This window comes from Onychostoma macrolepis, chromosome 09, assembly GCF_012432095.1.
Source record: "Onychostoma macrolepis isolate SWU-2019 chromosome 09, ASM1243209v1, whole genome shotgun sequence".
Lineage (NCBI taxonomy): Eukaryota > Metazoa > Chordata > Actinopteri > Cypriniformes > Cyprinidae > Onychostoma > Onychostoma macrolepis.
Genome location: NC_081163.1, coordinates 33,607,541 through 33,621,484, shown reverse-complemented (window position 1 = coordinate 33,621,484; position 13,944 = coordinate 33,607,541). Strand labels below are relative to the sequence as shown.

Below are 13,944 nucleotides of genomic sequence, written 5' to 3'. Positions count from 1 at the left end.
TTTAAAGCCCACTGACTTCACCCCCTAAAGCGGGAGGTGAGTTTGCTGGGGGGGTTTGAGAACGATTGGGGGAAAGTCACATGAGATGAGGCAATGCCTCAATCGCAATATGACTGGATATGACCGGTTATATTCAGCTGTGATTGGATCATACAGTAAATCCCACCTCTTGTGTTCATGCATGTTACCTGTTTGCAAATCAGTCTGAATCAACAATATAATGACTTTAATGGGAAGACTAATTAAAAAAAAATAAAAATAAGTAAACAACTCGCACGCTTTGAAATAACCACTTTGTTATGTCAAAGTAAGACTTAAAATGGAATGATTATATGATCGGTGGGAGTTTTTAGTGAGTTTAAGGTAAATCTCTGTGTCTGTGACCGATATTTACTGAGCTTTGATGACTCATAATCAGAAAAATTCACAAATAGCTAACTTTAAATAAGTTAACTATTAAACAGAATAGCTGAACATAAGTTCACAAATAAAATATATTGTTTAAATAGTTACTGCCTTGAGTTATTATTTTGAAATAAATGTAAAATGTTTAAAAACACTAATTTGATGAGATTCATACTCGGCTTTAATAAATAAATATTTTATTAATGTTTATTTAACCAAAAAATGTGACTGAGCCATGGATTTAGATTTACATTTGATTAAAACAACAACAACAACAACAACAACAACATTGTATACTTTGCCTCCTCATTACGGAACACCAGTGCTATTGTGGACACTAATATTGGTGTTATAGTTATATTTATGGCTATTGTTCTTTGAGTAAAATGGTTACTTACACACCATTTATGACAAAACAAGCAGCATCAGGGGTGATACACAAACTTCCATTGCATGACACACTCATCTCTCTTCATTCACATCAAATAAATATTTGTATTTGTTGACTAGTAGAAATGAGTAGTCATGCAAAACCTTAAAACACCAAGGAGACACTAAATTGTACTAATTCTTAAATGGCACATTTGTTTAGGTGTTGTCTTTTGAAGTTGCTCAAAATAGGAAAAATAAGGCGCACATTCCCGTTCACTCATTTCATGCGGTGGTAGGATATATTCAAATGACTAATGTGCACGTCAAACACAGTTATTATTAAAGAGGGCCATGATTTGGTCATGAATAGCATTGGTTCAGCTATTTAATAAACACTCGATGTTGCTAGAAACAATTTATCTAGTACAATTTTATGACTTGTTTGTGACATTACATGAATTGGTCACAAACTACCTGAGCACTGTCACATGTGCACAAGGCACAACGCGTCTAGACCCTCAGACGGGGAAAACAGGCCATATCAGATGTTCGAAAATGAGAAAAACACAAGCAAAACTGTGATATGCAAAACATAAAACACGCTAAAATTGAATCCACTTGGCGAGAAGTATTGTTCCGCATATCCGACCAGATGTGTGCACAAATCAGGGCTGCAACCGTTTACTTGAAAGGCACAAAAAAGGCTGGGAGGGAACTACCCATGTGCGTCTAACCTGGACCAAATGTACGCAAAACATCTTGTTTACACGAACCTCCACATGCTGCTCTGTTTAACACTTCACAGGATTGTTATAGACTCCAGTCTCTTCTCCTCGGCACTCCACTAAGTCAGACGTAACATCAATGAAGTACAGTGCCTTAGAAACAGAGAGGTTCAGCGGGGGCAAGGGGTCATTCCTTTTTGGCCTCTTTTCCATCCTTTGTTTCCATCTTCTGTTTCTTCCTACATTTACATGTTATTATGTTACATAAAGAGAAGACAATGCAACAGTCAGAAAAATGAATCAAAAGAGAGTGACTGCTGAAACCAGGCAATGTCTCTGGCGACCACTTGCCTTCTGTAATCAACCGCAACTGAATCAATAACCTCCTTTTATGAAGTGTTCCATATAGTGGAGCATGACAGAAGCACTGCTGGATCCCAGCAGGAAGAGTCATCAACTCCAGCAGGAAAAATGGATGAATGGTTACTATCAATAAGGTCTCTAAAACAAGCAGATTTGTGAAGCGAGTTGTTAAACGTATTTTAAAGGTTGTTTTTGCCAATTCAAATTTAAAAAGGCATGAACAGTACTATTGAGAAATACGTTTAAAATGATGTACACTCACATGAGATGAAGACTTCAGATATTTAGGTGGCCTACAAAATAGTTTAATTCTACATGGAGCAGGTCACCCCCACAGCTGTGCTATTCAATCGAAACTTACTAACACTTCTAATAATAACAAAAATATATTCATTCTATAAAGTGCTTTAAATTATTTCTCAAGGTGCTTTACAAACTGTAAACCTACAGAAGTGATAATACAAACCACAAGGATCCGAAGCTCCCGTGCTGTTAGTAAAAAAAAAAAAAAAAATAAAAATGAAAATTGACTGAAAATGTATACTTTGTTGTCCTCTTAAATCAAAATCCACAGAAATCTTTGTTTTGAAAGGTTATCGCTAGTGAGTGCTTTTGAATCCACTATTCAACATTCAAAAGTCTGGAGTCAGCAAGATGTTTATTTTTTTTTTTTTTTTAGAAGAGGAATATTGTGGAATATTTTCAGAATTTAAAATAACTGTTTCCATTTTAATACATTTTAAAATAAAATGACTGTCATAGTAAAGCTATTGGTATCGCAGCCAATACTTCAGTATTACAGGATCCTTCAGAAATAATGCTAATATGCTGACTTGCTGCTTGAGAAACATTTCTTAAATGTTGAAAACTGTTGTGATGCTTGATATTTTTATGGAAACTGACTTTTTTCAGGATTCTTTGATGAATCGGCATTAGAAATATTTTGTAACAATTGTCTTCACTGTCACTTTTTATATATATATATATATATATATATATATATATATATATATATATATATATATATATATATAAAAATATAAAACTATTAATTTCTTTAATTAAAAAAAAAAGCTTACTGACATCAAACTTTTGAACAGCATAAATCTCATAACTTATGCAAACCATGCAACAGGTTGAAATCTAAAGCACTAAAGGACGTCTGCGCTTCGGTGTTCTCGTGAACACACACATGCTTGAACGCAACATATGGGAATTAACCTTCCTCTTCAAGGACATTGTTGGAATGACAGAAACAGCTTTTAAATCGCGAGCAGCGCCGTCTATCAAGATGAATGACGTACTTGTGTGCGTGTGCGAGCGCACCAGAACATGTGGCCCGTCAGATGTCAGTATGGTGTCTGTGTTGCTCTGCTCCCATCGCTTACAAGATCAATGAGCCCCAGCGGGCACATCACTCCACCCCTTCCTAAAACACACTGGCAAACAACTTTCATTTTCCACCATCAAAAGCCACTTTGAAAAGCAGCATTTACGACCCTCAAAATCTCTTATTCGAAAACATTTTTTAACAAAGCTTTCATGTTATTCATTATTAGCATACTACAATCCTTTCCGTCCTCCCTGCGCTGTACCCGACCACGTTATTTGTTCTCTCCATCTTGTTTGCGTTTGAACCGTTTGTTTGTTTTACGAGTCAGGAAACTCAGGGAGACGGAATGCGCTTGTGCGTTTACTTCAGTGACAGCATTCATAAAGCAACACTCATTCAGCTGTGAAGTCGATGAGAAATAGCTCTGATATTTCTGAGTCATACTTTCCCCTCGTCGTCTGATAGGATGGATTCCCGTCTCACGTGCAGCTCTCATCATCAAATGCAGCGTGGTGAACGAGGAATCAGTGGCCAACACCAGAATGAAAACAGCCTCTAGGAATCTATGCATTCAAAGGCCATGGGATTCATATTTAGATCTATTATTTCTGCCAAAGCTTTACCTGAGAAAATGAGCATGAAGAATGACAAACAGATGTTTCTCGCTATCTATATCCTGCGGCTGATCTCTGGAACATTACAAGATTTGTTGCACAACTGCTTGGTCATGATGACAACTACTTCTAAAGTTACAGGAAATCTACGAAATATAGCTGATATAAAACACATATATTTAAAAGTTCTCTCCTCAATTTTAAAGTGGGTAAGTGACTTTACTCTTGACCTATCAACTATGCAAGGTCATATGATTAGAGACATCACGTTCCCATCCTCTCCCACAAAAAAAAATAAAAATAATAATAATAATAATTAATAATTCTGTTTTGTCCTGCTCCCTCCCATAAAAGACCATAGAAAGATGTATACAAGATTTTTCAGTTCAGGGGTCTCATTTATAAAACTCTCCATAGATTTCATCCTAAAAGTGTACGTAGGCACAAAAGCTAGATTTTGCGCAAGCACAAAAGTTTTCAGATTTATAAAACCATATGTACGCCAGAACCTGCACAAAAATCCCTTTATAAATCCCAGTCAGTGGAAGATTGTGTGTACGTGCATCTCCACCCCGACTCCTCTCCGAAATCACCATATATGGAGCTCACAACACCTAGTTTTACTATGCATAACCTCATCTGCATGTCATTTCTATGCATATTCCCATCCATGTGACACCATCAAAGGTACAAGACATTAAGGAAATATGAGATACGGACTATAAATACCATTTGTGCCATACACATTAATTTTTATTGCTAAAAATCATAAAAATCATTGTTATGTTTTAGAATAAATATGTGACCCTGGACGACAAAACCAGTCTTAAGTGTCTTAAGATTTATACACCACATGAAAACTGAATAAATAATCTTTCCATTGATGTACGGTTTGTTAGGATCTGACAATATTTGGCTGAGATACAACTATTTGAAAATCTGGAATCTGAGGGTGCAAAAAAAAAATCGAAATATTGAGAAAAACGCATTTACGGTAAGAAATTTACAAAATATCTTCATGGAACATGATCTTTACTTAATATCCTAATGATTTTTGGCATAAAAGAAAAATGGATAATTTTGACCCATACAATGTATTTTTGGCTATTGCTACAAATATACCCCAGTGACTTAAGACTGGTTTTGTGCTCCAGGGTCACATATATCAAAATATCCATTAAAAAAACTATTTAAAATAGTTCTCAAAAATAATGTCTAAATTCATATAACTTCTGCGTAATGACTTTATGTAATTTCAGTGCTTATCTCCATTAATGAGAGTGGAATATTTAATGTAAATGTATATTATGAAATGAAAACAGTTTAAAATCATTGTTTACTTCATTACTTTTCTCTCTCCAGGAAAAAAAGTCCGTACGCATGGGTCAGAGTTTGCTTGCAGGTGCGAAAATTTTCCAGTACATTTTTTTTGCGTAGGAAGTGGCATTCACCTTTTTCAGGGCAGGTTTTGTGCATACGCAATGGTTATAAATGAGGCCCAAGGTCTCTTTCTATTGTTATAGGCTGTTTTTTAAATTCCTACACACACACACAAGGTATTAGATTTGTGTGTTAGCACCTTGTTGCATTTGACGCAGAAGGCACGTACATGTGTTTTCGTTGAGAATATCCAACCACAAACTTGTAAATCATTTATTTTTAGTTGCACAATAAACAAATAACCTTAAAAATCTAAAGTAAATATGCACAATATTTTTTTCTGGATATTTTTTGCTGAAATACCACAAGTCATTTATTTGTCTCACACACATATCCGGCACAGAACGTCCCAAAGATCTGTCATTAATGCCATGGGAGTGCAGACCTCTGGTTAGTGATTTTACACCACCGCCATGTTTTAGCCTTTAACAACAAACTATTTTTCTGTTCAGACTGTATTCATCTTTGTACACATTGACTGTCACAGTAACAACGTTAACGTGGTTCACTATGCGCGAGACTTCAGCTGTAAATGTTGCAACACCTGACCTAACAACCCATTGCACAACGAACAACAAAAATCCCACATCAAATCTGATAAGATCGTTCAGACTGAGAAGCATTAAGAAAAATCTGATCTGAATCAGACTTCAAAGCACCTAAAAATCAACACTGATTTCTGATGCCTGTCTAAACAAGTCCCAAGAGTCAAAAAGTGCATCTCAGTCTAATAAATATTTCACATTCATGGACAGTTGTGTAATTTCACGCAACATACTTCATAGTGCAATACTTGGCGAAAGATCTATTCATTTGCCAGCTCATGCTTTAGGGGTCCAAAGGCTAATGTTCCAGTGAGTTTAATGAGTTCGATCTGGCCAGTAGTGAGAGGAATGAGATGCTGAACTGATGACAGCTGCTCTATAAAAGTAAATCTCCCCTCATGCCTGTACTGTGAGAAAGCGTTCACTCCCTATGAGTGTACTGGCACGCTGACCTACCTCATGCTTCCTGCTGAGCTCCAAACACATTAACGCAGCAGGAATGTGTGGCCATCGTGTGCCAGTGTGAAAGCGGTCGCTTGAACGCTGGGTTGCGGTTCTCATAGATTTGACATGATACTGGCGAGGCTGTGAATGCGTGTGTAGGAGAGGACGAGACAGATACAACCATTTACTTGTCCTCCCTTTCCATCTTCTCTTCTTTCTGCCAGCACAGCTTGTCAACAGTGCTTCCTCCATTTAAATGACAAACCACAGCTTCCATCTCTAAACACTTCCAGCCAATCGATTATCTCAACTCTCTCAAGAGGAGAAATAGACAGGAGGTTGCATAAACCATGTTTCCTGAACTTCGATTGAAGTATTGAAAGCACCAAAACAAAACAAATATATAAAAAAAATAAATAAAATAATAATAATATTATATATATATGGGTGTGTGTGTGTGTGTGTGTAAGATTTTCTTTTTTAAAGAAATTAATACCTTTACTTAGAATTCTCTTTTCATTTAAGAATCCTGAAAAATCTATCATGGTTTCCAAAAAATATCAAGCAGAACAACTGTTCAGCTTTTATAACAATAAAATCATGTGACACCGAAGACTGGTGTAATTTTTGCTGAAAATTCAGATTTGCATTACAGAAATAAATTGCATTTTAAAATATATTCAAAGAGAAAAGCGTTATTTTAATTTGTGATAATATTTCACAGTATTATTGTTTTTACTGTATTTTTATGATCAAATAAATGCAGCCTTGTTGAGCATAAGAGACTTTTTCAAAACCAAAAAAAAAAAACCTTACCGAACCCAAACCTAATGTTATGTTATGGCATACTGACTCATGTTACGGCTAATTGCTAAAAAATACTATAAAATTATATTATGATATTCTTAATGAAATCAAAGGCTAAAAAAAATATTGTTTTAAAACTGAATTTGGGCTCATGAAATAAAAAGTACTTTAAGATCTAAAGATCACATTTAACAGTTTTATTTTATCATCACTGTTTTTAAAGACTGACTAAGCTTTAAATGAACATTAGCAAAGGTACCCCAAATATAAAAATAGGGGAAATCAACATGCATAATTAAATGCAACAAACCAATACTGATCAATGAAAAGAACCCTATAACACCAGATATTCAAATTGGATTGCCAGGCTGCAAGCAAACACAGCCAGTCATAAGTTCACCTCATTATAAAGAAAGATTCCAGTTTTTTTTGTTTTTTTAATTTTTAAAGATTTGCTTAATATATGCTTAGGAACTAAGCCATGCTACATAGGCCTGTGAGCAAAGGCAACAAGCTTCTGTCCTGGATCAGACCAGGAGTCCAAGAGTGATTCTAGCAGCTCAGCGCTGTGCAAGAGGCCACCGTCTCCCCCAGGACACTGGAGTAAAAGCAGCTTACAGCTCCATATTCATTATTTACTTCTCTCTCACTATGATTAATTCACAGGGGGCAGGTTTACTTGGAAATAAGAGGCAATAGTAAATCATATTCCTAGAACCTTGTCATGTGTAGTGGAGGTTATATGATCTATGGTTGCATCTTACATCACTGGTGTCACTGCATTGTAGTTAACAGTGTGACAGCTTGTACGGTCTGGTATAACATCACCTCAAACAGGCTACTGTTACACACTGCTCTACGCTGTACAAGCATTTTTATTCCTGCGGATAATCAGAGAGGTAAACTGAACAGTCAGGTTTGTGTGAGAACAGAGCATTAAAGTCTCATGGATTTAGAAGATATAAAAGTTTCACGCTGCATGTGCTTGAAATGACTTCACCATTTAAATGTAAGACGCCAATAACAATATTATTCATTATCAATGCTATTACTTCACTACCAAGAGCACTCTGAGATCAAATTGCGACTAAAACTCATGGACGATTTCTTCTCGAGCAGACTGTCTGACGTAAGCTTGGTAGGAAATGAATTTTTCACATTTTAATGCAAGCTCTTCATCCTCTTCCGTCAGTCAGACACTCTTGCCGTCTAACATCAGCCCTGTCACTATTCCAACCCTACATTAGAGGTTTTCAACCTTGGGGTCAGCAGACATGCAGGGGTTGAGAGAGATATCTGGTATAATCTTAAAATGTCTTTTATAGCTGCAGTCCAGACCTATAAAATATGCAGCTTCTCTTATGCATAAAATCACGTTAACTTTTAAAACAGGAAGAGAAATATAGGCGACAATGTGACCTGTGACGCAAAGGTGAACTCAGTTTACTCACTTCAATACATCCTGGAAAGAATTTTGGTTTGCAAACTTTTTCATATTCATATGACTTGGTCGAATTCATATAGATTCATTTTACAAATGTCTTTCTCAGGGTTTCTGCAGGTTTTATGAAAGTAAATTAAGGACTTTATGACCAAGTAAAGAAAATTTAAGGAATAAATTGAAGGGAACACAATTCACCAATATGGTCTTGTACGTCCAATGGATCTCCATTACTTTTATCATCATACATCATAATGCATGCTCAAAACAATAACTTTTACTGTACCTTGTGATCACACTCCAAAAAAATGATGTTCTTCCTCAATATTTTCATCTTGTTTTCCAGTGCAAATGTTCCAGTGTCTATACATCCTTAAATCAAGATACTTAAGAAGCAAAATGGCAAAATAATAAGTATTTTTATATAAGAAATTGACCAAAATTAATTGAGTTTATGGTTAAAACAAGAACAAATATGCTAAAATCAACCTGATTCAAAGAGAGAAGAAATTTTCATAAAACACTGACATATATTTTGTCCGATATTTGTTCTTGTTTTACACATAAACTCACTTAATTTTGTTCATTTTCTCAGAAAACAAGACTTCATATCTTAATTTTGCATCTCAAGTAAATGTATCTTGATTTACGGATGTTTAGATAATTTTTTTTTTTGCAGTGCATGCAATTTAATGCCATGATTTTGAATTTAAGACTCTCTGCTCAGACTGAAGACCTTTTTAAGGCTTTCAATTGTGAAAGGGTGAATTAAGACCCAAAGAAAAATAAACTTTTTGAAGCTTGCAAATGTTAATTATATAAAACTTCCAATAGATGGACAAAAATTAGGGGAATATTAATAATATCTTCATTTGTGTTTTGAAGATGAACAGAAGTCTTTTGGATTTGGAATGCTAACTAAATGTTAACAAAATCGAAGTATTTCTCTAAAATCTGACATATTCTGCTTTGGTAATTTTATCAAATATTCTATAGAAGCTTTAACATCGGAACATAAAAGTGTCTCTGTTGTCATGTTTCCTGACCTTGGAGATGTCCTGACCGTCGATAAGGATGCAGCCACCCTGCACGTCATAAAAACGGAAAAGCAAACGGATGACGGTGCTTTTTCCTGATCCAGACGGACCAACCTGTTAAATAAGACATTAGCAGGGGTGAACGTCTTGCTCCTGTATACACTTCCTTGTTCTATAAATGTTTTAGTACACAATATTTACAAATGAACAATTTAGATGTCATTTTACCAGTGCAACTGTCTGACCAGGCATCACTGTGAATGAGACTTCACTGAGAATTTCTTTCCTGCAGACAAAAAAAATAAGAAACAAAATTTCAAAGATGCTAGCTCAAAAACATATAGATGTCAAAAGCACTGTTCTCCAACAACAACAAAAAAGTTCTTATTGACATTAGCATGACTCACCCAGCAGTGTAACTAAAGCACACGTTCTGGAAATCAACCCTTCCTTCTGTGAACAACAGGTCTCCTGCATTCACATCATCCTTTACCTACAGCAGAGGGAAATCTGGAAATTACAATTTTGGCATGTACCACAGGACACAGGAGACACATAGAAAAGCATGGCACTGGGCTGACAGTGAATTAAGCAAACCTGAAGAATGCATTAAAACTGAAACCATGGCAAAAATACCGAGGCCTCTTTCAAGTCAAATTCAAGAATCAGTTTGCAAATTAGCTCCGACAGCTTTTGCGAATATATAAAAAGAAATCTGAAGATCAAATAAGGGTTTTAGTACGATTATTTGCATATGAATAGAATCTAAAAGGACTGGGAGTGTCGAGGAATGGCCGGCTGTTGGTTGTGTGACTTCGGAGAGAGGGTTCCCAAAGGACGGGGGTAACTTGAGTCAGTGCAGGAGGTCATGACAATAAATCAACACTCGCTGGTCAACAAGACCAACACTGGCACATCCAGAGAGGCTGAAATGTGGCTTCTAGGAATTGACAAGACGAGTACTTGTTCTGTGCAAACTGATTTAGATTTACTGATTTATAAAAGATTTACCACAGTGGCCACTCACCTCTTTTTCTTCTGTTAGCAGATCAAACATGCTCTCCATGTCAACAAAAGCACTTTGGATCATTCTGTGAAAACATAGTAGTAAAACAAAATAAGTCAAGGGAGAAACAAACAGAAAAATTTGGCAATTGCCAAAACTGTGCATATATATATATATATATATATATATATATATATATAAATATAAACAAGAAAAATAATAAATGAATCTGTCCACAGATACTCCTCATCTAAGCTTACCTATAATATGTACCAAACCAGTTGAGTGGAGTGTAAAGCTGAACAATGTAGGTTCCAAAAAGAACATAGTCACCAACCTATTATAAAAACAACAGAGCATGAACAACAAAAAACATGCTTAAGAAAGATTTGATTTTGTAATTTTATGCGTGATGATTACTGTACTTGAAACTTGTCCACTGTAACATAGTATGCACAAAGCAGGGATCCGGCCAACAGGCCCAATCCAATAATCAGGTTCTGAGTTTGGTTCAGGAGAGCCAGGGAAGCATTGGTCTTCAATTCACATGCCTGAGCACAAAGAGAATTCAACTCAGCATCTCTCCACTCAACAGCTTATAAAGTCCAAGTATGTTAAGTGATCGCCATTACCTGATATTTCAGGATAGCATCCTCAAAGCGCCTGACTTCAAAACCCTCTGAATTATAGTACTTTACCTGAATAGAGACAGATTTTCGTAATATTTCAATGTTAATACTGTTAACAACACTCCATGGCCAACCTAGGGCAACTTGGCTATGGCATTTTGTCACTTACAGTTTCAAAGTTGAGAAGTGAGTCCACTGCTTTTGACTTGGCAATGTTGTCCTGTGTGTTCATTTCCCGCCTGTACTTGGTCCTCCATTCAGTGATAATGATGGTGATAGCTGAAAACAAACATCAAATTGAACTAGACATCGAAATGTGCCTGCTGACTGCCATATCCTATAGAAACATGCAGTAACAACTTCTGAATTATGACTTTGAAACTATTATTAAGAACACCGTTGTGTACTGATATCAGGATCAGAAATCTTTACTTTTATTTTGTAAGTACATTTTCAATTGATCAAAAGTTACTGTAAAGACATTTATGTTATAAAATATTTCAAATCATTGCTGTTCTTTTTAAAGTTTCCACAAATAAAAAAATTCAGAAGCAGAACTGTTTTTAACACTGATACTAAATGTTACTTGAGCACTAAATCAGCATCTTAGAATGACTTCTGAAGGATCATGTGACACTAAAGACTGGAGTAATGGCAGCTTTCCATCACAGGAATAAATTACATTCTTAAGCATATTAAATTAGAAAACTGTTATTTTAAATTATAATAATATTTCACAATTTTGCCATTTTTCTTTCTGTATTTTTGATCAAATTAATGCAGCCTTGCTGAACATAAGTGAAAGTTTAAAAACATTAAATAAATCTTACAGTTTTCAAACTTGAACAGTAGTGAACTAAACTTTCAGAAATTTGTGATTAATCATCTTAACAAAAATATCTGATATTAACAATTAATAATAAATATGTTAACAATTAAAAATATAATGTAATTGTTAATATTTTAATCTATCAGCATCCACAACATGAAAATCAGTGTGTTTGTGCTGCACTTACTGAGGTAGAGAAGCATGCAAATGAAAACAATGAGGCCGAACCAGGCACTGAAATACGTCACAAAATAGATGATGGCAATGATGATGTCAGCAATAGTGGGTACAATGCTGAACACAATATAGCTGTAAAAGAAATCAATGAACATTTAAACAAGGGGAGAAGGAAAAAAGAAAAAGAAAAGAAAAGAAAAAAAAAAAAAAAAGTTGTCAAACATTTTACTGCGTTGCATATTTAAGTATGGTGATACTAAAATCAAAGAAAATCATCAGACCTTAGCAAGTTGTTGACTGAGGAGGTTCCACGGTCAATGCTGCGCAAGACATCTCCGGTGCGGCGGCCCAGGTGCCAGCGTAGAGAGAGGTCATGCAGGTGAGCGAAAAGACGGATCTGCACCACACGGCTGGTGTACTGCTGGACATAAGTCCACAGGAAGCTGCGCAAGTTACTGACAAACCCTGATGTCCCTGAGGGGAGAGAGAGACAGTTCATGGTTTGTACAGAACAAAACAAGCTGTAGTGTTTAAAAGAACCCTTACAATATCACTTTGAATGTCAACCCTCACCTACCCCTCCGCCCTGCAAGAACTTAAGGAGGACGTAAACACAGACCGTGATGGCCAGGTTCTCCAGCTCTCCATCGCTGACAGCTGGTTCACTAGAATATAATAATTGCAAAAATACAGAGAACGTGTGAATGCATCTACTTGTGCCGGCTCAACTGGCAAATGTTGATTTTCAGATATCATTCTAATATGCTGTTTTTGTGCTCAGAAACATTTCTTATTAATGCCAATGTTGACAACAGGTGTGCTGCTTAATATTTTTTTTGGAAACCATGGTACATGATTCTTTAATGAACATTCAAAAGAACTACAATCATTACAAATGTTTTTATAGGCACAAAAATAATATATACAGGTGCTGGTCATATAATTAGAATATCATCAAAAAGTTGTTTTATTTCACTAATTCCATTCAAAAAGTGAAACTTGTATATTATATTCATTCATTACACACAGACTGATATATTTCAAATGTTTATTTCTTTTAATTTTGATGATTAGAGCTTACAGCTCATGAAAGTCAAAAATCAGTATCTCAAAATATTAGAATATTACTATAGAGTTTGAATAAATGACCATCCCTACAGTATAAATTCCGGGTATCTCTTGTTCTTTGAAACCACAATAATGGGGAAGACTGCTGACTTGGCAATGATCCAGAAGAACATTGACACCCTCCACAAAGAGGGTAAGTCACAGAGGGTCATTACTGAAAGGTGTGGCTGTTTACAGAGTGCTGTATCAAAGCATATTAAATGCAAAGTTGACTGGAAGGAAGAATTTGGGTAGGAAAAGGTGCACAAGCAACAGGGATGACCGCAAGCTTGAGAATACAGTCAAGCAAAGCCGATTCAAACACTTGTGAGAGCTTCACAAAGAGAGAACTGAAGCTGGAGTCAGTGCATCAAGAGTCACCACGCTCAGACGTCTTCAGGAAAAGGTCTACCAAGCCACTTCTGAACCTGAGACAACGTCAGAAGCATCTTACCTGGGCTGTGGAGAAAAGAACTGGACTGTTGCTCAGTGGTCCAAAGTCCTCTTTTCAGATGAAAGTAAATTTTACATTTCATTTGGAAATCAAGGTCCCAGAGTCTGAAGGAAGAGTGGAGGCACAGAATCCATGTTGCTTGAAGTCCAGTGTGAAGTTTCCACAGTCAGTGATGATTTGGGCTGCCATGTCATCTGCTGGTGTTGGTCCACTGTG

At 36.0% G+C, this 13,944-nt stretch overlaps 1 protein-coding gene across 1 annotated transcript in view; it reads right to left on the bottom strand.

The window, feature by feature from the left end:
- Positions 1-13,944, bottom strand: part of abcb6b (ATP-binding cassette, sub-family B (MDR/TAP), member 6b) — a 37,074-nt gene that overhangs the window by 16,658 nt on the left and 6,472 nt on the right. Inside the window, 12 exon segments of the mRNA XM_058786278.1 lie at positions 9,536-9,640; positions 9,755-9,812; positions 9,934-10,019; positions 10,554-10,617; positions 10,793-10,869; positions 10,958-11,083; positions 11,165-11,230; positions 11,331-11,440; positions 12,178-12,299; positions 12,449-12,641; positions 12,741-12,797; positions 12,800-12,832. Of these exon segments, the coding sequence (XP_058642261.1) occupies positions 9,536-9,640; positions 9,755-9,812; positions 9,934-10,019; positions 10,554-10,617; positions 10,793-10,869; positions 10,958-11,083; positions 11,165-11,230; positions 11,331-11,440; positions 12,178-12,299; positions 12,449-12,641; positions 12,741-12,797; positions 12,800-12,832 (1,097 nt within the window).